The sequence below is a fragment of the Grampus griseus genome (assembly GCF_964374135.1).
Source record: "Grampus griseus genome assembly, chromosome: 12".
Classification (NCBI taxonomy): Eukaryota; Metazoa; Chordata; class Mammalia; order Artiodactyla; family Delphinidae; genus Grampus; species Grampus griseus.
The window spans coordinates 84590860-84614449 of NC_139006.1; the positions used below are offsets into that span (position 1 = coordinate 84590860).

Sequence of the window (23590 nt, forward strand, 5' to 3'; positions counted from 1 at the left end):
CTCAGTGGAGTTGGGGGGGACCTTTCTCAGCTAGCAATCACACAGCGCGTGGGTGGCTGCACATTTTCTGTCCTGGCCCTGAGCAAGGGGCATTCTCTTAGGGCTGTGAGAGGGAGGGAGCAAGGAGCGGTCAGAGGGGGCGCTTCCCGAAGAAACGGGGACAAAGCGGCACCTCCTCGGCCAGGACAGGCAGCTGAAGGGCCAGGGCAGGCAGCTGAAGGGCCAGGGCAGGCAGCTGAAGGGCCAGGGCGCGGTGCTTCTGGACCACCAGTCGTGAGTTTGGTAAACGGGCTGGTGGCAGTTGGTGTTAAGGAATCGAAGCTGGAAGGACAGAAGTCGTACCTCCGTGTCTATTATGCAAAAGTGATTGGTCGGCAGGCCATTATTTTATGTAAAGATGACCCTTTGTAGAAAAACGGACTCAACGCCCTGCAGCTCAGAGGAGCTTGCTGGAGGAAAGACCTTCTGTAGGCGTCACACTCCAGCCAAGGCCCCTGGGAGCCAACTGGTAACGGCCTCTGCAACGATAGACTTAGAAGCTATCCTCAAGCTTTTGGGGTGCATCGGAAATCATGGGGGCTGGGGGCAGCCTCAGCCCCAGAGACCCTGATTCCAGACCCAGGAATTTTCACTTTGAAGAAGCCTCCAGATGATTCTGGGACGACTCCCAGAGAATCACTACTCCACAGTTTTCTGTCAACCCATCTCGTTCAGGTGGAGCTGCCATGGTGGCAGAGGTTCCAATGTCTCTGTCAGCAGAATTTTGTGACTGAGACCCTGCTTTGCGCCAGACTGGGTCCAAAGTAGAATTCTTCCCTCCAGGATTGTCTGGGGCCAGTTCTCCTTCGTAGTTGCAGTACGAGTGGCTTTTGTAGAAGTTGTAATAGTGATCGAATCATACTCGTAACCAGCTACACTTTCAGCGTGACTTCTATGAGCCAGGCCTTACTTTTGACAGGAGAGAAAGAGTTCTTTCAGTTGCAAACTGAAAAGATGAGAGAAAAACTGACTTTGGGGAGTTTAAAAACTAGCGGTAAGTAGAGATGCTTTCTATGCCTATCAAGGAATGAATGCCTTTTCCCAGCTCTGCTCCAGCCAGCCCCACAAAGGGCCACATCCAGCAGACCCCACCGGCCTCCACCCCCTTCTGCTGTGTCCTGCTCTTTGGGGAGCCCTCTTCAGCAGCATGGGCCAGAAAATGGATGAAAATGCAGGTATTTTTTACAGGGAAACGTTTGCATCTGTGCATGAATCTACCCTGCCAAGTTCACAGACTCTTTCACCTACTTTATCTCATTCAGTTCCCTGAAGAACATTTATGTCACATTTTGCAGGTGAGAAAATTGAGGCAGAAGGTAATCGCCTCACCTAAAGTTACACAACTAGTTAGCATGAGAACCAGAACCTTAACCCCAGGCTTCTGGCTCCAAGTTCGGGAGCCTTCCAATAAGCACGTACTTACTTTCATTCAAATGCCAGGTCAATTTGTATATCCTGACACACAGCAATAAAATAAAGCTGGGCCTAAAGAGAGAAAATAATTTAAAGCGGCTAAGAGAGAATTCACTCCTCCTGTGAAAACCTATCCAGATGACAAGCTGCTTTGGAACAACATAAAAATGAAGAGTGGCGTGTTTCTCACAGTGCTTTTCTCCAGAAAGTTCTCTAAATGTGCTTTGTTTCCTTGTTCTCCAGAAATGTGCTGACCAATCACCTTGCAGTTGCCAAGGCAGTTGTGATTTCCATTAAGCATATCCCTTTCCATAAAACGACTCGGTAAATGCTTTAATTGTGTACTTTTCAAGTTAGTACATCTTGAACATCAGAACTGACCATCTGTCCTGACTCTTGCTTCATAACTACAATGCATTCCATTCCTCCTCTCAGGTTTCTATTGGGGAAAATAAAGGACAAAGCAACCAAGTGAGCCCAAATACCCCAGTTTAGTTTCTTAACCACGAGGTGCCACAAGCACCTCCCTGATCCCTGCGCACAGCGCTGGCTACAGTGTCTTTCTGAAGCATTAAGCTCAGGGCACTGAGAGCAAACGGACACTGCAGGAAAGCAGCTGCGCACGGAGGCCTTCGCAGGGTCAGAGCCTCCCAACACGCGGAGGCACAGATGCTAGCTGGGCGTCCGCGCTGTCTGCACTGGGAAGCGGGCCCTAGGAGGTGAGGGAGAGACCGTTCCCGCAGGCACCCCTCCCACCGGCTCAGACTTACTGGGGAGCAGCTGGCTCCCTTCTTCACGGCCAATGCCATTATCAGCAGCTCTGCCCAGGAGGCACCTTGGGCACTCACAGGTAAGTGGGAGTTGGAGACCCTGGCAGCTCCGGCATTGCTCCGCTCACACCCTAGCAGGCTCTCTGCCACGCACCCCGGCACTGCTGAGCCCACCGCTCTCAGGGAGGGTCAAGGACAGCGTCCAGGGCAGCGTGCAGGGCAGGGCAGTCCTCTTAGTCAGCCCAGGCTGCTATAACAAAATACCATAGACTCGTGGGAAATACAGGGGATGCTGGCAGTTTTAGAAGAGGAAAGGGAGAAAGGCTGAACCCAGAGCACCACGAGGAAGAAGCAGAGAGAAGGGGGCTCATGGAGACTTCTCCCAAAGACAGGAAGAAAAACCGGAACTCCTCACCCATCAGGTGCCCCACCAAGGGACTCAAAGTGGGCCCAGCAAATGTATCTGCTCTTAACATTTGCCCATGGGATTTCTCATGAAGCTTCACTTCAGCGATCCTTAAGAGGAATGAAATACAGTCCACTGGAAAAACACAGGGAGTAAGATTGAGGCCAAAGTCAAGAATCAACGTCTTCAACACAGATTTCAGGACCCAAAAGGTGGGAGAAATCACGTATGTTACAGAGCCAGAGTGGCGTTTTTCCCCTACACTGCAATTACTAGCACAGTAAATGTTACAGTTTCTTTATGTTCCTTGGTTTCAGAAATTTCCAGCCTAACTCTCCCACCCCAGCTGCTCAAAAAACAGCTTCCAAATCAAGTTTTTAAAATAGCTGCTCTTCCAATAATTTAAGTTAAAATGCTAGGCGTTTGTCCTGGGTGTTCCCAGATGGCTGGTGCCGAACATGGGGGCAGACCCATGGGAGGCAAGCCTAGAGGACTTCTTGGAGGTGGCACATCTGTGAACTGCTTGCTACTCACTTCCTGTGAGGAGATAAGAACTGAGAGGAGGGTTAGAAACATTTGTGGCCACTTGACATCGTCCATGCCTCGTGGAACAGTTCAGGCATCATGCGGTCATAGCATGTGGCCTGAGCTGCCTACAATTTCTGTGCAGTTAAGGTTTGTCACCTGTAATCCAACAGGGCATAAAATCTGGAATCATTTCATCAAAAGATCATTTTAACTGTAATTTATTAAGGTAAGTTGTGAAAATTGACTTCTGATGAGGGTTTATAAATGAATAAAGCACTTACTTGCTTTAATTTGGATAAAACTTTAAAAGGAATAAACCGTGCTTGCTGAGCTCACTTTATAATCTCTTCGAGTCCCGTCCACACAGTACTGAGCGTGTTTTGTCTACTATGCATGTTATTAAAACAAAACATAGAAATATTTAGGGAGACATTTTCCCCTACAAATACGGTGGTTGTTTAATCAGATAAGCAAGAAAGAATCTCACTTGTCACATTGAAAATATTAAATACAGATACAGTGTTTGTTTATTGTATTATATAAAAGTATTATTTTGCAAGCGTTTGAAAATTGAAAAAAAAAAAACTGAACTTCACCACAGTCTAAGAGATACTGCCATAGAGGGAATTCTCCAGGCAGGATGGGAAAGGGGCGTGGTGTGTGTCTGTGTGTGTGTGTGAGATGGGTGGTCAGACGCAGGGGAAGGAATAAACTGCAATTTTCAACAATAAAAACACTATTGTGTTGGGTAATTACATGTTGCACAGCCTCCATGACAAACAGAAACATTTGTTTCCATTCTGGTTGAAGTGAAAAGGAACCTTTTCCCTCTGCTGCCTGGGCGGTTAGCTCAAAGGCCAAGGAAGGGCTGTAACCCCAGGGCAACCACAGGAGACCCATGTGCCCTCACTATGCAAAAGACGACTGTTTTGAGGGCACAGAACGCAAAGCCCCTGCGCCTCCCTCCCTGGCCGTCTATTTCTCACTGTCTTCGTGGGAACCTTTGGCTCAGACAGAGAACCTGCCCTGAGGGCCCGGAGGTTCGTTAAGACCCTCACCACTGCAGACACAACTTCGAATAGCACAGCTCAGGTGCAACAAGCCTCTGCTGGGAACACCGCAGCCAATTCTCTTTTTCTTTTAGAATCTACTAATCCAGGGCCTGTGCTCAAACTTTAGTTTTAGTTTACTTCTGCCACAAAAGTGACAGACGTGGATTTTTACTACCTGCTAGGCAGAGTGGGTCGTTCATATATTTGATTAGAGGAGGCCGTTGATGAAATTCAGTCATGTGGAAAATGCCAGTGGTGATGGGGGAGGGGAGGGGTCCTTCCAACCAGAGTGTGGGGAGTCACAGAGTTAGAACTGGGGGGCCTTAGACTACACCCCCCAACACGTCCTTCCTCTGGGCGAGTGGAGATGCAGCTGAACCAGCATACACAGACAATTGCTCTTTGTCTGCATCAGAAGGGGTTTGGGCAAGGAAAAAAGAAATACTTGGAATTTGTCAATTTGTGATATTTTAAAACTTCAGATTAATTTGTCTTCTCCTGTTTGTAAACCATCAACAGAATCCCTAATCCTCTCTTGGCGTCTTTCTGGGTTTACCTTGAGGGTGGCCTGTGGTGGTTTGCTGAGCTCTCACCCTCCCCAGATGTGGACTAGGGCTGTGTCCCCCCCAAGGTGGACAGACCTCTGGCCGGCTCCACGTGCCCGACCCGGGGAGTGACCAGCATGCGGTTTCCTCCCGTTTGCTCTCTTGCAGCAGAGCCACAGCATCGGGAACGCCTTGGAACCAATTCTGCCAACAGGTGACACAGGGCCTGCGGCCTGGTCTTCACTGGAGCGGCAGAGAGGCGCCGGGTCACAGACAGGCACTGAGCACAGGCCACCTGGCCCTGGCTCTGCCTTGAATTCACCAAGCCTGCAACCCCTGCTCCCAGGGAGGATGTACTGTGATACGAGATGAAGTGCTCCCTAAAAGCGATGTTACAATCCGTAAAATCCGTTCATTCCTCAAAATGAAAAACACTGTAAACTGTGCTTTCACACCCTTGCCAGTACAAACTACAGCTCCCAGAGATAAAACTTGGGTTTTTTATTGTTTTCAATTCCAAAAGCAAGATGACTCTTCTCTGCTAGCGAGGCCCGCGGTGCCAGTGGCTACGCCAGAGAAGGCACCTTCCCCGCCCAGAGGCGCACAGGGCCCACACCCTCACCCGCTCACACACGCGTGCACACACGTCCACACACCTGCGCAACTTTCACTGCCACGTGCGCACTCACCCTCGCGCATGCGCGTGTGCGCGCACGCAGGTGCGCTCTGTGACGTGGTGACGTCTGCAGGGCGGCGGCGGGGCTCTTGCTCCAGCACAGCGGAGCCACCTTCCGAGAACCCGGCGCCGGGACCCCCCTGCTTTGTGTCACTTCGAAGGGGTGACGGGCGAGGCCCAGAGGGGTCCTCAAAGCAGAGCAGAGGGAGGAGGCGGCTGAGGGACGAACAGCGCCGGGCAGCCCCCTCCGCACACAGTAAGCGTCCCCGAGGCCCTTATCCGCGCCGCAGACGCGCTCCCTCACCGCGCGGGGGCCGCGGCTACTCGTCCTCTCGCAGCTCCCGCAGCGCGGCCTGGAGGAGGTGCCGCAGCTTCGCGAGCACGCGGGGCGCCGCGCCCTGGGCCCCCGGGGCCGCGCACTCGAGCACCGCCGCCCGCAGCTGCCGCCGCAGCGGGGCCGACACGGCGGGGCTGCCGCGGGGCGAGGAGAACCAGTGGCGGAGGATCTTGTCGCAGACGACCTGGGGGAGGGCGGGAGGGGGCGGTCAGCTCAGGCCCGGGGGCCTCCTGGAAGGGCCCTTCCTGGACCCTAACCCGCCCAGCGGGGAAAAGGCCACCCCGGCTGTGGTGGAAATGCCGAGGGGGAAGCTCCGGGTGACACTCAGAAAGGACTGAGGACACTGCAGCAGAAAGTCACAGGCGGGAGCTGCTGCATAAGGAGTGGGCCCTGGGCAGGCCCAAGGCTGCCAGCCCCGCCATCACCGCACCCCTGAGGGCGCGCTTTCTTATCCATAGGTTGGTCACGGTGACAGTCATCGCCACCTGGCAGGGTTGTCCTGAGGGCCCCAGGACACGCTGGTGACGAGGGGTATGCAAACGTGATAGTACTTTGAGGCTCACTGAAAAAAAGGTATATTGGAAGGGAAAGGCTGCAGACTCTTTCTGAGGAGCCTTTGAGAGTTTTATTTTAGGAGAAGTAAAAATTAAGCCACTATCTCACAGCCTTTAGTTCTCCTTGGGTATGAAATTCACTGAGGCTGAAGATCTCTTTAAATTCTCCATTTAAACACACTGTCTGTTTTACAGCCATCATGGTTTCCTCCCTGTTGGATGGAGCGCTGCCTAATTAATATTCTGCTCCATTTTTCTATGTCACACTTTATATTAGACTCAGTTAACAAATGCCTCAATTTTATAGAGCTACTGTTTCTATAATTTTGACTTGTGTTTCCCAAGCTCTGCAAGACTGAGGATTCTGTTTAAAAACAAATTATCTTATTTCTCTTTTGAGTTGATAATACATTTTCAGGGGCAAACATGGAAAATGTCCCAAAAGATAGGCTGTAAGTCTCCATCCCACTCCTCATAACCAGACACTCGGCTCCTGGCTCTGAGAGGCAACCACTCCCTTGAATGTCCTTCTGGAGAGTCTATAAATATACATGCATTTCCTTTTTCTTTTACTTTACATGGATGGGAGTATATTGCACACACTGTTCTGTAGCTTCCGTTCCCATTTAACGAAATATAAGGGAGAGCCTTCCAAATCAGTCCTTATAAGGATATTCCATTTGTTTTAATGGCTGTACCTCAAATGCATATCATAAATTATTTAGCTAGTTCCCTATTGGTGGAAATTTAGGTTGTTCACTAACTTTTGCTATTATGAAAAATGCTTCAGTACATATCTTGCAGATATCTTTTTCATTTTGCATATGACTAAATTTCTGGAAATGAAATTTCTGGGCCAAGGGGTATGCATATTTTTTGTTTTGATAGATATTGCCAGATTGACCCCATAAAAGTTGTACCGAGTTACACTGTCATAGCAGTGTATGACAAGAATGCCCTCAACAACACGTGTCGTCTTTCTTTTTTGTTAACTGATGAATGAAAATGGTTTAATTTGTATTGCTCTTCTTATCGGTCAGGTTGAAAGTATCTGTGCTTCCTTTCCAGTGAGTGGTCAAGGTGATGTTCTTTGCCCACATTTCCATCAGATTGTTAACTTTTTTCATATTGATATGTAAATGCTCTTTATATATTAAGGACATTAACCCCCTGCTTAGATTGGTTTCCTGGGGAGCAGACTGTAAGGTGGAGGTTTGCATGCAGGGATTTATTGAGGGTCGTTCTCAGGAACCATCTTTCCATGGAACTAAGGGAGGAGGAAAACTTCTGGTACTGGAATGGCCTACAGAGTTTTCCTTATAGAGGCCAGGGGGCTGGGCTTTGCATTTCCCGCCTCCCCACTGACCAATCACTAGATGCTGCCCCTGGGATGTGGGGTTACCGTGAGCCAAGGACGATGCTGGGGGATGCCGTGAGTCTCAGCAGCTCTGAGTCTCAGACAGATAAGGGCTGTCTCTGTCCTCTATGCTCCTCGTCTGTAAGAGGAGTTGCAAATATTTTGCCAATTTTCTCATTTAACCTTTAAATTTGCTCATATTTTTTGTAACTTTGTTTTGTTTTTGCCATGTGGATTTTTTTAAAATGGTTAAATGTGTCAGTTGTTCCTCTTATAGCCTCTGAACTTTGTTCTGTACTCAGAAAGGCCTTCCGAACTCTAGGGTAGTACTTTAAATTCTCCCAGTTTTTTCTGGAACATTCAGGATTCCATTTTTTAGGTGTAAGTATTTGAGCCGTCTGAAGTTTAGTTTGATATAAGGAGTGGACCAGAAGTTAATGTGATCATTTGTTGTTCCTGAATACCCACTTTACCAGCACCACTCACTGTATAACCCAGCTTCCCTCTCACTGGCCTGAGAGGCTGCCTTTATAACATACTGAATACCCATATGTCATTAGGTATACTTATGCAATTTTTAAAAATTCTATTCCTTTGATCTGTCAATCAACTGATGCAGGGCAGGGATTTTTTTTTTTTTTTTGAGTAAAAGTGTAAGTTAGAAAAGTAATACATACCACCGTAGAAAATTTATAAAATATAGGGCAAAAGGAAGAAAGTAAAAATTATCTGTAATCCTATCATCCGTAAGTAATTGCTTTTGACGTTTTCATATCTTCTTTCCCAATCACGTACTACTTAACGAAAATGAGATCATGGGTGAATACTGATCTGTAACCTGCATGTTTTCGCTTAATGAATGCTTCATATTTTCTCACATCCTTAAAGGAAGCGAAATTTCGTTTCTAGGTCTTTATTCAAAGGCATGAATCAGAAAAGGTGCACAAATGAAATTGCTCAGCTAAAGAGAGTATTTCCAACAGTCATGCACCCTCCAGAGGGATGTAGAATTTCACAATCACGTTAACAATACAGACTCTTACCTCGATTTCTCTGAAGCCTCACCTGTTAATTAATAGCATTTTAACAACTATTCCCAATAGTTAAAGGTAAAAAATTATTATCGCTGGGTTTTAACTTGCATGTCTTTGAATAGTAAGATTAAATATTTTCCAGGTTCTCTGTCTGTCTGCACTTCAGCTCCCGTGTATCTGTCATATGTTCTCCTCTTGCCAGTTTTGTGTGTGTGTACCTCTCCCCGCTTAACGGCTCTGTAAGAGCCGTTTATATATTAAGGATACAACCCTAGTCTCCAGTTATGCTGCAGAGGGCAGGTGTTAGTGTTTCCACTTTGTGGTTTGAGGGCACAGGGTGGTTGATGCTCTAGTGAAAGCATATTGTTCCCACATCTGGAGAAGAACGATTGCGCTGCAGACCCACCGAGGGTGTGAGTCCACGTTACGTTGTAGAGGCTGCCGAGTCAGGGCCTTGTTCGGCCTGGTCCAGGACCGCCAGGTTAACTACACAGCTGTCCAGGTCTCCCCAGGTCAGTCCTCTGTGCCGGCGTGACTCAGCCTCAGGCTCTGGCCCCATCACCAGGTGTGCACCGGGGTTATATTGGCCTTATGGGCTGGAGGATTGTACACAGACTGCGGTGGAGGTGAGACTGCGGAGTGGACTGGCTAGGAGAATGGAACACTAGGAGGGCTGAGGCTAGAGCACAGATCAGCGGTGGTGGAGGTGCGCCCAGCTTCCCTGCTATGACCTCTTCCTGGTTGTGGTCAACACCTGTGAGCCCAGCTCATCCACACCCACCTGAGGGCCTGGAGTGAGGGCCGGGAGCAGACAGCTTCTGCCGGAAGAGGGGAGATGTCTTCCCAGTGCAGGGTTCTCCAGCCCCACATCTGGGTCTCCCTCACTCTAGCCTGGATCCTAGAGCTGGAAGCCAGGATGGGTTCCTACTTGTCACTGGTCTCCTGGATGTGGGACCCATGCACTTTCTCCTTCTATTAACCACCTGCTGGCCTAACCCCTTGCCTGTCGGATCTGTGGTGTCGCCCACCCTCTCCGGTTTGGCCAGTTTTCAGGACTGCTTTGCCCTTTTTCTAGATTTATCCTTGGTGAATCAGTCTCTGGGTGCTCATTCTGGGTGTGTGTGTGTGTGTGTGTGTGTGTGTGTGTGTGTGTGTAGATGCAGAAATTAGACCTAGAGAGGAGGGCTACCCAAGTCCCCATGGCTCTGGGGGACCCAGTAAAGGCTGTGCTGGGAGCACCATCCATTAACCCCATGGGGTCACTTGGCCGACAACCTCCGGGGTAGACGACTAAGAACAAATGATCCCCGTCTCCCACCATCCCTGCCCTTACTGGACACATCGAGCCCAGGTGACATGGCAAGGGTGATGACCTTCAGCTACATCACCGGGATGTCACAGTGTGGCAGGCAGAGGCACCCAGAGAGAACAGGGTCCCCCCTGAGAGAGGACAGGGTCCCCCCCGCAGAGAGGACAGGGTCCCCCCCTCCGGAGAGGACAGGTTCCCCCCCACCCAGAGAGGACAGCAGCATTGCTCACCTGCAGGTTGCTGTTGGTTCTCTGGGCTCCACACCTGTGCACTCGCAAATCACACTTTGAAAAACAGTCAAAGAAATTGCAGTCTTCATCTCCCGTGCAGTTCTGCTCAAGAATTTCCCTCATTTTAGGTTCAAAAAAGGCCATGTCCACGTCAATCGCCACCACCTGTAATTGAAACAGCACACGCCTCTCAAGAGGACCCCCAAGGCCGCAGCACAGAGGGAGCCCTGCAGTATCACCCCACCCCGTTCCCCTTTGCAGGTGCAAGTGTCACAGACTTCAGGGGTCACAGAAATCTACCAGCAGGGAAGAGGGGCCAGGTTGTGCTGGGGACATACAAGCCACCGGCATAGATGGCATGGCAAGGCTTTAACTGCAGAAAGGACCTTTGTGGTCACCAGTGAAAGCCTAGCATGTGGAACTAGTATCACTTTCCATCTTTAAAAGTTTTCTCAGATTTAAAAGTTGAATCTCTGAAATATCTTTAAAATGAATTGGTTTCCCCTTCTGTTGCTTTGTCACTTTGGTTTCTGACATTCAAGGCTCAGGAACACAAAAGCTGTGAGACACAGGTAATCTATCCCTATGAATATAAGCAACAAAAGAAAACTACATTCAAGGGACAGGTGGAGGGTGTGATGGTGAGAGTGGGGTGGGCAGTACGTAGGTCGTCTATTTATGCTGTCTGTTACCTGAGGTGACTGGTTTCCAGCTGTGGGGAGCTGGGGGAGTGCAGGGAGTGGCAAAGCCAAAGTTCGTAAATTAGGGTCGATACATATGGACCCTGGTCCAGCAGCATCAAAAACTAAGTCCCACTATCAGCGTGAAAATGTGATGAGCCCCTGGAATTTCAGATTTATCTTCCTAGCGTCAACCCAAATAGACTTCAAAACCAGAAAAAGAATAATGTCTAAATTATGCAGCTGTTCCTCCACCACCTGAATTTAAAAAAAAAAAAAAGATGAGCTCAAACCTGAGAAAACCTGGACTCTGCCCAAATCAAGCCGTGTATAGCTTCAAGGTATTAAAGAGCTATTAGAAGACTCGATGAGGTTAATGGAGTCTGTGGCATTTCACAAGCCTTCACAGATCAACCTCAAAATATCGGCCTTCTCCCTTTGGTAGCGTCTCAAAAAAGTGTTCATTTACATCTCAGTTCTCTGCAAAGTCAGGAGGCACATTCCCAGGTTGTTGTTTCTGTTTTTTCCTTCAAGATTGATGCCAGAATGCAGTAAAGCTTCTTGGGGATTATCCAGTAAAACAGAGGAGGGAAAAATACTTTATTTCAAAATATGTGGAGAATAATGAAAACAAAGAACAGGGAACTTTCCCCTATTTAACAGCCTTGTCGAATTACTAATCCAGGCTCTGCAAACAGAAATTACCATTTTAATCAATTTTTCCTATCTTATTATTCAGACAAAAGAAATAGCTCATTTCATTATTTATACTGGTTAATACACTAGAAATATATGAGGCTGTGCTAATGAGTCTGTTGTCTTTCATAATTTATTTGGGGGGCTACAAGACACTTCTTTTGATAGTTCCTGGCCATCTCCCCAGCTTCCCCTGGGCCCCGGTGGAATTTCAGCTCCCTGTTACTTCTGTCTTCTGGCTCTGATTGTTCCCTGTTCATCTCCCAGGAAGAGCCAAGTTTATTTTTTAATTTTAGTGTGTGCTGTAGAATGGATTACAGCTCCTGGAAGCATAACTCTATGCACCTAAAATAAGAACAGTAACAAAATGAACAGAAAAACCTGCCTGAGGTTTCTTAGATAACATCGGGAGAATCCTAAAATTTTTCCTGCACAAAATTACCTAACTTGCATCATCTTCAGACATCGTCCTAGCATCAGACTAGAACGGATTGACGAGGATTATTTTGTTCTCCACTGAAAAGTGTGCCTCTAGAGCAGGAAACATCATCTGTTTGAAAAGAGCACTTTCTGGCAATAGTTTGGGAGCAAGAAGTAAAGATGTTTTCCTAGTTCTTTTGCAACCGCCGGACAGATTCTCAAGACCTGCAAGGGGGGACCCGAGAAAGTGAATGACTGCGAGTCATCCATTCTTAACACGTTACCTGAAGGACAGCGCTCCTTCCCCACTGCAACACGGACCAAAGGGGGAACCCTCCTGCTGGTCCGTCGGTTGCTAGTTCTCACACTGAGTGTGCATCAGAATCACCTGGAGGGCTTGCTTTTAAAACACAGAGGGCCGCATCCCACCCCGGAGCCCCGGGCCTCCTGCTGCTGCTTCTCCACCTCGGTCCCTTCTTTGTAGGCCTGCACTGCCTGGAATGGGACATAAAATGCACCTGCCTTCTGCAGAGCCTGCAGAGGCTGACGTGTCCACCCGGGAAGGATTCTCCCTTGTGTGAGGCACCAAAACGCCAGTTGTCCCTCTAGAAGTCTCACCCACAGAAGGGAAACTAGAACGTCTCCAGAGGAAAGTATTAGAAAAAGTTGCCCATCATCCTAGAGCATGGACACCTTGAAAACAGTGTCCCCCTACGGAGCCTTTGTACAAAGGCCCCCAAAGGCCGTCCTCTCTCCTCATCCTCCGAGGCTCCTTGTCTCCTGAAGACTGTTTTCTGCACAATTTGCTTGCTTTCAAAATAGCCCTAAGAAGACGCGAAGTCGCTTTGGAGAAAACAGAGCAGCCCTTAAGGACGACAGACCACGCCTCCCGCTGCGAGCGGCCGTCCTCCCAGTTCGGCACCGGGCAGGCGCCTCTGTTCTTTAAATTCTGTCATTCCCACTCGGAAGGTTTGGCAGGTCGGAGTTGTCCTGGCTAGAAGGTTGCATAACGCTGCAGGGTCTCCCCTGATTTCAGAAACCCCCTCGTTTAGGACCACCCAGACCCAAGTCTGCCCTCCACGGGCGAAACACACGCCGCAGCCACTCACCGTGAAGTCGCTCCTGATGGCAAAGTTCTCGGGCTTGACGTCGCAGAGGTGCAGGCGGTGCGAGAAGTCGTGCTCGAAGTGGCGGACCATGTCCAGGAAGCTGAGCGCCACGCCGCTGAGCGCGCGCGCCTGGGCCCGGCCGCCGCGGGCCGCGCCGTCCAGGGGGAAGAGGGCCCGGAGGCGGGGGCTGCCCGCGGCCAGGTGCTCCACGGCGTAGAAGTGGCCGCAGGAGCCCAGCACGGGCGGCGCGTGCGGGCTGCGGCCCCGCAGCAGGCTGAGCAGGACGAACTCCTCCTGCTGCAGCAGCGCCCACAGGCTGGCCAGCTGACCCCGCAGCCGGGGCCCCCGCCGCCCCAGGCCCAGCCGCCCCAGGCCGCCCTCGGCCAGCTCCAGGCCCAGCGCGCTCTTGACCTCCCCGGCCGCCAGCAGGAGGAGCTCTGCCTCCGGGAAGCCCTGGCCGCCGGCCTCGGGCTGGCCTTCCAGGAGGCCGAGCGGCGGGAAGCTGGAGAAGGCTTCCTCCTTGGACTTGAGGACCACAGGCCGGCCGCGCCAGTCAGCCTGCAGCACCTTCTTGCCCCGCTCGTAGTACAGGCAGCGCCGGTACCGTAGCTGCCCCGCCACGCACAGGTCCTCGCACAGGTCTCCGCCGAGCGCGCCGCCCCGGTAGTCCTGGCACTGGAAGGAAGGGGACAGTCGGTTACACCGCAGAGGGGCAGCGAATAGACACAAGGCTGGTCCCCGCACCCAGCACGCTCCTAACAGCTGTGCAGACCATCTTCACCAGAGTGAACCACGAGGCTACTCGGGTCAGAGAGGAATTATGAAGTCAAAGGTTTGAGAGCTTCCCTGCTGGCACAGTGCTTAAGCGTCCGCCTGCCAACGCAGGGGACACGGGTTCGAGCCCTGGTCCGGGAAGATCCCACATGCCGCGGAGCAACTAAGCCCGTGCGCCACAACTACCAAGCCTGCACTCTAGAGTCTGCGAGCCACAAGTACTGAAGCCCCTGAGCCACAACTACTGAAGCCCGTGTGCCACAACTACTGAGCCCACTTGCTGCAACTAGAGAAAGCCCATGCGCAGCAGTGAAGACCCAACGCAGCCAAAATAAATAAATACATTTAAGTTAAAAAAAAAAAAAAGACTTGAAAGAGTGCCTCAAGTTTGTTCTCCATCAGGCCCAGGCCCAGGTCTTAGGAAGCAGGTCTCTGCCCTCCCCCACTTCCAGCTGAGGTGGGTGATGCTGGCAAAGGCCTTTGGCAGCTGCGTTCAGTTTCCTTGACTGTCAGCAAAAGGGCTGGGCCAGGCCCATGGTTCCCAACTCTTGGCCTCACGTCAGGGTCACCCAGAGAGCTTTCAACTCCCGGTCAAGTACAGGTCAGCCAGACCTCGGGAGGTGGGTCCCCGGCGACCCCAGGAATGGCCCTTCCTCTAGAACCTCTCCTTGCACCCACTGTGGTCGCCGGGAAGTGGTATGGCTATAAGGCCAGCAGGCTCTGGGGGACTGCGGGGTCTGGAGAGCCCACTGCAGGAAACAGGAGGCAGGAGAGGCCTCGTGGCTGGCGGGGCAGGCACTGGGCGCCTGCAGAAGAGGAGCCCTGCAGGGTAAATTCCAGAAGCGGGGGGTGTTCGGTTCCTGGGGGTGGTGAGGAAGGCACTCAGGGACCCTGAAATGGGGAACTTCTCCTAAATGTCAGGCTCTTAGGCCCTCCTGCCACATGGGGGACCTGGTGACCCCACCACGACACTGCAAGCATCCGTGCTAAGAATACAGTCCAGCCAGGCCCTGCCCTTCAGACCTGCTAGAGGGGGAGCAGGAGATGCCAGTGTGAAACCGATTGAAAGGGAGGATTATTATTCTGTTCTCTTTCTTTTTTATCTCTTTCAGGAAACCTAAACCTCTGGACCCACGTTTATTAGCGGTTGAGCCTATTTCCTGACTCCACCTGTTTCCCCCCAGATGCCTCTTCCTCCCACGTGGGCAGAGGCAGGTCAGGTATGTACTTATATGCTGGCCAGACTCTCTGGTGGTTCTGTGCTGCTCGGCTTTAGTAACCCCAAGGAGGTTGTATACAGCTCCTTCAAGTCGGAAAATACACCTCCAATGCTTGGATATGTGAATAATCCCCAAATCCAAAAAGCTCGGAAAACTACAAGTTTTTCCATGACTCGTTCGCCCTCATGGAGTGGCACATCCGACTGAAAAGATGAGAGCCTATTTATGGTCTGAGTGTATTTGACCTGTGACTTTGCATATACTTCGCTGCAGAGGTATTCATCAGCTGGATTTGTCTGATTACGGGTGCTGCCTCATGTGCAAAATAGAAGGTATATATATGCGGCATATTATCTAACACCCCAAACAGTGTGAATTCTAACACAGGCCTGGCCGCAGAGCACTGGATAAGGGATGGTGGATCTTTATAAATACTCCCAGTGACTTGTTGAAAGCACATAACCAAAACGCTCATTAAAAAGATATACTGGGCTTCCCTGGTGGCGCAGTGGTTGGGAGTCCACCTGCCGATGCAGGGGACACGGGTTCGTGCCCCGGTCCGGGAAGATCCCACGTGCCGTGGAGCGGCTGGGCCCGTAAGCCATGGCCGCTGAGCCTGCGCGTGCGGAGCCTGTGCTCCGCAACAGGAGAGGCCACAACAGTGAGAGGCCGGTGTACCGCAAAAAAAAAAAAAAAAAAAAAAAAATATATATATATATACTCCCTGTTCTTAAAACAAGTATCTGGATTTCAGGGACCGTTTCAGGCAGTAACTGGACAACAGCCCCAAACGACCAAGACAAGCCATCAGACCTGACCCCCCCAGCTTCCTGCTGAGGGGCTCCCACAAGCTGCTTCTCCTTTGCTGCGTTAGATCTCGGCGCCGCACCGTGTTGGGCGGTGGGGATGTCACGCTTGCCAAACCCAAAGATGCACGTGATGGTCCCGATCCTGGAGTCTGGGAGTGCACCCTGTTTGCCTGGGGCTCGCTTTTTGTCTTTGGAAAACAGACAACCATAATGCAGCTGTATTAATAAACACCCATGAAACTGTTTTAAATACACTTGATGCTGTGTACATCTTGCAATTTAACTTAACACCATTTTGGTCAAATGCCATCCTTTTACTTTTCATCCTGGTACCTCTTTCCAAGGCGTGGGGTCATAAGAGGAGCATCAAAGGATCAGGACCCTCTGAGTGACTCTCTCTGCTTGGAATTGCTTCCACATCACGGTGCCTCGGAAGAAAGCATCAGCTGATTCTGGTTCCTCTGAGACCTTTCAGGGTAATCTTAGAGGTAAGGTGGGAATGCAAGGTTTAAATGATTGAGACTCCCAAGAGTAAAAAAGGTGTGAGTGACGGAAGTAATGTGGGCTGTTCATTTTACCTGCTGCAGCTCTGTTCTATTTTATCTGGTATTTACAGAGTTTCACATCTCTGTAACAAGCCTGACAAGAAAAGGCAACATTTCTTTTTCTTTTTTTTTATAAATTTATTTTTGGCTGTGTTGGGTCTTTGTTGCTGCACGTGGGCTTTCTCTAGTTGCGGCGAATGGGGGCTACTCCTCGTGGCAGTGCATGGGCTTCTCATTGCGGTGGCTTCTCTTGTTGCAGCACTGGCTGTGGCCGCGCGGGCTCAGTAGCTGTGGCTCGCGGGCTTTAGAGCGCAGGCTCAGTAGTTGTGGCGCACGGGCTTAGTTGCTCCGCAGCATGTGGGATCTTCCCGGACCAGGGCTCGAACCCGTGTCCCCTGCACTAGCAGGCGGATTCTTAACCACTGCGCCACCAGGGAAGCCCAACATTTATTTCTTGATTGCCTTATGAAGCCCCTAAGCCCTTTGAGTATATCCAAAATGGTTTAATTCAATTCCATAATCCTTTTTAGAGTGTCATCAAATTTGTAGTTTAATCAAAGGTGTTTTTGTATGAAGGACAGAACAGAACTGGGAAAGAAAGAAAAGCAGACGATACAATCGAGTTTGGTAGGAGGAGATGGATCCTGAGCTGCGAGCTTCAGAATCCTGCTGTGCTGGGCCGAGGGGAGAGGCATGGGGAGGGCGAGATAGGGGTGTGGGCCCTGGCTGGGCCACTGCCGGAGAGCGGGGAGTGCCGAGGGTGTCAGCTGTGACTGCCCAGGGCCTTCACTCTCCTCATCTAGAACTGCGGCTGAAATTGTCACTGGCCATGAGAGACACCTGTGGGCCCAGAAGCCCGCTCCACACCCCGGGGGTGGGGAGGGGCCGTGGGCAAGCTGCCTCGGGCGCACCCAGCCACCTTCCAGCTAACAGTGCTGTGTGTGAGCTGAGCCACGATCCAGCTACAGGTGCCGGGCTCAGGCTCAGGCATCACAGAACGAGGTGGCTGCCTTTCAGACTCCTCAAGTGACAGTGGAGTGTAAGCAAGAAAGGCACATGGCCAGGCTTGGCTTTGGGGCCAGCTGGGTTTGCCTCTGGGCTCAGCCTCTTGCTGGCCTGTGGCTTGTTTCCAAGTCTGTAACATGGGATGATGACACTGTGTCGTGGGAGACCTGTAAAGGTCAACCAAGGTCATGGGTGCGGAGGACCTGGTGGTCTCTGAATTCTAGTTCCCTCCAGCCCTGGTCATTAGAAGGCAGGGGGCTGGGGAGGCTTCTTTCTGGAGAGATACACTCGAGCTCAGTTTTGAAAGGTGAATTGCGAGTCTGCCTAGCGGACCAGGAGGGAGAGAGCAGGGAATGACCTGCCGAGGAACCCACAGATGCGAAGTCGCTCGAGTGTTCAGAGAACCGGACAGTTCAGGGGAGCACAGGGCAGGGTTAGAGCAAGTGCCGTGCGTCAGGGACTGGGCGTCCTGCCAGAAACGCCACTTGCTCTGTCTCCACCTGACAGAATGCTGCCCCCTGCAAGGGTCGGACCCACCTTCCCTGGGAGGCCGCCCCACCTGCCAGTGGGAATTCTTGTCTCCTCGGCCCCAGGTTCCATTAAATAACCCCCGTGAGCCTCCATACCATCCCCGGCCCCCGCTGGCTCCCCACAGCATGGTGTTTTCTACGAAACTGTACCGCGTCGATGAAGTCGAATTCAAATTGAACCCATACGAGATTTGCCCCTGCAAATTTAGAAGGCAGTTCCAAACGGGTTGCAAGGACATTTGGCATATAGTCTGCTGATTTTGGAGGGGAACGTTACCTTTGGCTGTTTTTTCCTGAAGGTCAGCATGTTGAGGTATAGGCATACCTCCAGATGACTGGCAGCTTGCAGGGAAGCTGCCGATCAGGAAGGGTGGGCAGTGGCGCTGGGCGCCCAGAGCCCTGCCGGGCCACCAGCTACTGGAGGTGTTGTCCTAGGTTTCTGACCTAACTTTCCGTGCCCCGGCTACCTCGTTTGTCACGGGAGATCGCAGGGGTAGTTAGTGCAGAGCTGCTCTTTGTCGTCACCCTTTGTGATGAAGCCTTTTTGGCACATCAGTCCCTGCTCTTCTGATACAGAATGTAAAATTCATCCACTGTGGCTCTTCTGGTTACCAGAGTTCCAGTGAGTTCTGTAGGATCTTTTTGCATGCCTGTGCTTGCTAAACTCAGAGAAAGACTTAGCTCGGCTTTTAAAAACCAGTAAATTTACAGATTACAAGTTTACAAGCTAGTTAAGCAGTGTCATCGTGTTAGAGACAAGAGTGAAATTATCTTATTAGCAGCATGTCCTATTGAGGTAGCTAATTTTTTTAAACTCAATAGAAGTAATGTACTTTTAACTCCATTTTAAAAAAAATCACTTTCCTCTGGATATGAGGAGGCCCTGACTGCCATCTTGAACAGGTACATTTCTGTACCCAAATGTGTGTGCATACAAAATCCACAGGTATCAGATTTTAAGATAAGCTGGGAAAAAAACCAAGTTAATAAAGTCTCATTATAGTTAACTGGCATTTTTAAAAAATTAATGAAACTCACAGCGAATTCATATTTCTTATAGGTTGTGTGCAAACGCACACTCCCAGCAGCCCCAGTTCTTGCAGAAAGCGTTCTCAGTGGTGGTTACTTAGAACCTCCCTCTCTGGCTTGTATCTCGGTTCTCAGGCAAAAACAAAACCTGTCCTCTCTAGTCTGGGAAACCGGTGACAGGGTCTCAGAGGTCATGCCCAAGGGCTGGGTTTTCTTTTGTGTGTTTGTTTTTGTTTTTAAGGAGAATTAAGTTCCTATGCGGTTAGCAGCCCTTATATCTCACGGTGGAATTCCTTCATGGAGCAGTCACGCTGTGCGTTGCAGAACCTCAGAGCAATTAGCCAGGCCACTCTGCAAGCCTTCTTGACCCCTGGACAGCTTAGAAGATAGACATCACATACGTGGCCAAAGCACTCATTCCCTGCTATAAAATCTCTCTGGGTATGTGCCCTGGATGCTGTAGTCCCACTGGGACCTTGGGTTTCTATCAGAGCAAAGAAAGATAAGCCTGCCCTGTTAAAAAGAAATCCCAGATGTAGGCAGCCAAGTTAAGTCACATCAAGACCTAACCAGCCGGAAGGGACTTAAACCTTCTGAATAACAGAGAGTCTGTGGGAATCTTTTTGAGATGCTTTGAAAGTGATGTGCTATAGAAGGGTTAAGTATGCCCAGTTGTTAGTTACTTATGGTTTTCAGTATTGGAGGAGCCAGTTCTGTCACGGGGTCTCTACTATCAGAGGCACATCCTGGCTCCACGACACAGTAACCGTGTGAATCGGGACAAGTTACTTCACCTCTCTGGGGCTCAGTTTCGCCATCTGTGAAATGGGAGGAGTAAAAGTACGTACCCCGCAGAGGCTGAGATTAAATGAATTAATACGTGTAAAACTACTTAGCACAGAGCCTGCCCCGAGTGAGCCTCAGCGGGCACCCGCAGCATACGTCCCCGCCGCCCTGGGAGGCGCTCTGCCTGCAGAACCGGAAGCAGGGCCTGTGAACGGTCAGACCCAACGCTAGTCAGCCTGGCACAGCCTGCTGACACGGTTCCCTGGGGAAGTGGGGCTCTGGAAACCTCACAGAGATGTCTTGATTACGGAATGAGCTGAAAAGCCGCAGGAAAAAGGGGGGCTGCCGTCTGCCCAGAAAATTCTGAAGCTGGAAGACCTGGGCTCGACTCTGGAACCAATCCAGTTGGCTCTTCCAACACTCTCTTGAGACTGGAGTGTGCGGGGCCCCCTCCAGAGGTGGGGTGAGGCTCGGGGGGGCCCCAGCGCCCATGACTCCCCGCTCCTAACCAGCCCCTCAGCTTCATCCTCAGATTCTCCACCTGCCTGGCGTGAGGGCCCGGGAACGTGCTCAGAGGTTCACAGCTCCCTTGGCTTTGCCCAAGGGAAAGGGGTTCCCTCTGGCTCAGCTGCGGCTGTTCCTTTGGTGCTCTGGGATTCAGAGTGAAAGCTAATGAGAGTCTGGAGGCCAGTCAGAAAAATAACAGCCAGTTTTATTATTAAGGATAAAAGCCAGGCAGAATGAATTGAAAGGACCGGCGGAGCTGAGAGACAGAGGCTCGATTCAGTCCTGGGAGGCCACAGTGCCACAATGCCAGCCTCTGCGTGGCTGCCAGGGCCCGGCAGAGTCTAGGATGTGGAGACTGGGGTCCTATTCAAACCTCAGTCTAGTTCACAGTGTCCTGGGTGAAAGGGAGCCACGGTGCTGGGTGGGGTTCCCGCCAGCAAATCCAGAATGGAGAGGGTAGAAAGGGAAAGTCAGGTCCTGAGCAGAGCGTGAGAAATGGCGGCCTCAAAGGGGGCCTCCAAATGACGCTCCCCCCAAAAGCAGGTCATTGAGAACTGGTCAGGTGAACTTCAGGCAGACAGACTGACATGGTATTTCAGATTGTCCTTTTGGCAACAGAAAAGATTGGCTGCCACAGGAGACATGTTGGTTCAGCCTCCAAACAGAATTGGTTTTAATTTATGAGCTGGAATGCTGGGAAAGTTATGATGAGCAATGACTTAAGTTATACTAGGCTATTTAATTTCCATTAGGCTTTCTCTCACTTAACCAAAGGTAAAGAAATGAAAAAATAGTGTTTGTTTTTTATTTTAATCTAAAAGACTATTATATTATTTTTGGTACATGGGTAGTCATCCTGGCCAAGCTATTCATTTTATACTATAATTAGTCAATCAGTCTCCCCAAAACAGAGGGAAAAAAATCTTTATCAGTGAAAGGAATTTTTAGAGGAGTTATTGAGGAAAATCAATGAGCTCTTGTAACTTAAAGAAAACTTGATAGAACGTCAGTGTAACAATGAACAGATAAATGGATAGATTATTGATAGATAGGATGGAGGGAATCGATGAGTATCTCACCAACGTTATGATCAATTCATGCGGACACGTCAGACTCAATTAGGGAAAATGATTTGGTCTAGCTTGTCCATTTCACCTCATTCCTTTAGTTTTTCCAAGCTCACTTTTTAAAAAAATCATTTACTTGAAAGCCTTTATGCTACCACGTTTTGAAAACCTACAATCTCAGAAGGCTCACCCAGATGTAAGCAATTGGACTGAAAACTTCCCATGAGTTTCTTGAAGATCTCTTAGAAAATAGATCACTTTTCACACCAAATACTGAGATGGTCAGTATTTTAGGAAGTGAGTAATCACTCAATCAATGTAACAATAGTTGCCTTTACCTTCACCTTGGCCTTCCTTTTAGGGATTCCTGCCTTTATCCAAGTCTCCTAATGCGCTTCATCTTCCGAACCAAACAGAGAGACCAAAGAGCAGCCGGCGTTCGGAATCAACTAATGCGCCTCTGGGGCCCAGAGCGCGCAGCAGCAGCCTGCAAACCCAGGTGTTTCTTTCTCTCCCTAATTGCCGGGCTCAGCTATGGAGCCCCCAGGCCCTCCCCTGTCCGGAGACCCCGCTCGGACCCCAGGGTCCGACCGCCTCCCTCGCGCTCCGTTCGCCTGAACGCGCTCTGTCTTGGGTCCCGCAGACCGCGCCGGGGAGAGCAGCGGCTCTGGGGCGCAGCGAGGCGGGGGCCGGGCCCTGCGAGCCGTCTGCATGGGGCTCGGCGAGGTGCAGCCCAGGCTGGACTCGCCGAACAGCGGCTGAGCGACCGAACGGCGAGTCCAGGGGCAGGGGCGTGGGCTCCCCGACCCGAGCCCTCAGCGGCCCGCGCCCCGAGCCCCGCTGTCCGAGTCGGGAGACTGGGAACAGACCCGAACACTTGCTTTAGGAGCGCGGGCTGGGGGCGGCGGGAGAGCAGTCGGGCAGGAAGACTCTCTTGGGACAAAGGACCAATTTGGGCGAAACGGGGGGAGACATCCCCGCCCGCGCACAGAGGACTCCCGGGATGGAGACCGCATCCCACGCACCGTGTCCGGGTCCCCTCCCCTCGGTCCACGGCCGTGCCCAAGTCCCCGGCTCCCGGGGCCCGCGGAGGGTGTCCCAGCCCTGCCCCCGGGGCGCGCGGCGCGGGGCAATGCGGCGGCGGCGACACCTACCAGCGCGGCCAGGATGCGCCGGCTCTTCTCGTCGGTGCAGCGCTCGGAGAGGACGCCCGGGTGCGCGCGGAGCAGCAGCGCGGCCGCCAGCACCCAACCCGCGGTCCACGCGACGCAGACCAGCAGCGCGCCCCGCCCGCACCACCCGGGCCGGCCCCGCGAGCCTGCCGCCCGCGCCCGCGCCATGGCCCGCCCGCCCCGCGCCCAGCGCCCAGCGCCCAGCGCCCCGCGCCCTGCGCCCCGCGCTCGCGTCTGGGCTCGGCGGCCCGGCGGGGGAGGGGCGCGGGGGAGAGGCAGAGCGGGCGGAGGGGAGGGGGCGCGGGGGAGAGGCAGCGCGGGCGCCCGGCCCGTCCTGGGGGGCGGGGATGAGGGGGGTGTCCCGCGGCAACAACCCGCGCCCGCCCGAGCAGCCGGGGTTCAGCGGGTGTCCGCGCGCGGGACGCCCTGCTCCGCCCGCCTCACCCCGCCACCGTTTGCACTTTTTTTTGCACCTTTTCCCCAAGAAGACCAGCTCCTTCCTGGTACCGACTCTGCGTAGAGTCAGGCTCGCCCCGTTTAGACTCCTGGCTCCCCTGAAGACAAGCTCTCGCCCCTTCTCCGGGCGGCTGCTCGGCGCCCTGCACTCTCTTTTACAGACCCCCGCCCCTCGGACCCCTGGGCGCCCTCGGCTGCAGCCCTGACCCCCCATACCCCCACTTGGGTCTCCTCCGAGCGCTTCCCGGGGTGAGATCCTGAGTCGGGGGTCCGGGACAGTCTGGGAATGTCGTGGCGGCCCCCGCCCGCCCTTCCCAGGCAGCTCCTGAATCCCACCGCCGTCTCCCAGACTGCCAAAAACTCCAGGGTGTCCTTGCCAGGGGTGAAAAAGCGCCGCACTCTTTAAACGTTTCCCTTCCCCCTGGCGAGGAGGAGTCGTTCCCTGAATGTATCTAAACCTGTGTTTCTGTGTATCTGCAACGTCCTCTGGGGAGCAGGCTTCCACGTTCCATCGCAGTCGTCGTATGAGGTAGGC

The 23590-nt window shown here is 51.8% G+C and overlaps 1 protein-coding gene across 1 annotated transcript; it reads right to left on the reverse strand.

Moving 5' to 3' along the window:
* Positions 1–130: 130 nt before the first annotated feature.
* On the reverse strand, positions 131–22767 carry DIPK1C (divergent protein kinase domain 1C; the record flags this gene model as incomplete). The annotated part of the gene is made up of 7 exons (XM_082667134.1): positions 131–291; positions 4850–4996; positions 5443–5645; positions 5754–5950; positions 10251–10415; positions 13156–13830; positions 22582–22767. 7 exons carry the CDS (start codon positions 22765–22767, stop codon positions 131–133), a joined length of 1734 nt encoding a protein of 577 aa, XP_082523260.1.
* Positions 22768–23590: the final 823 nt, after the last annotated feature.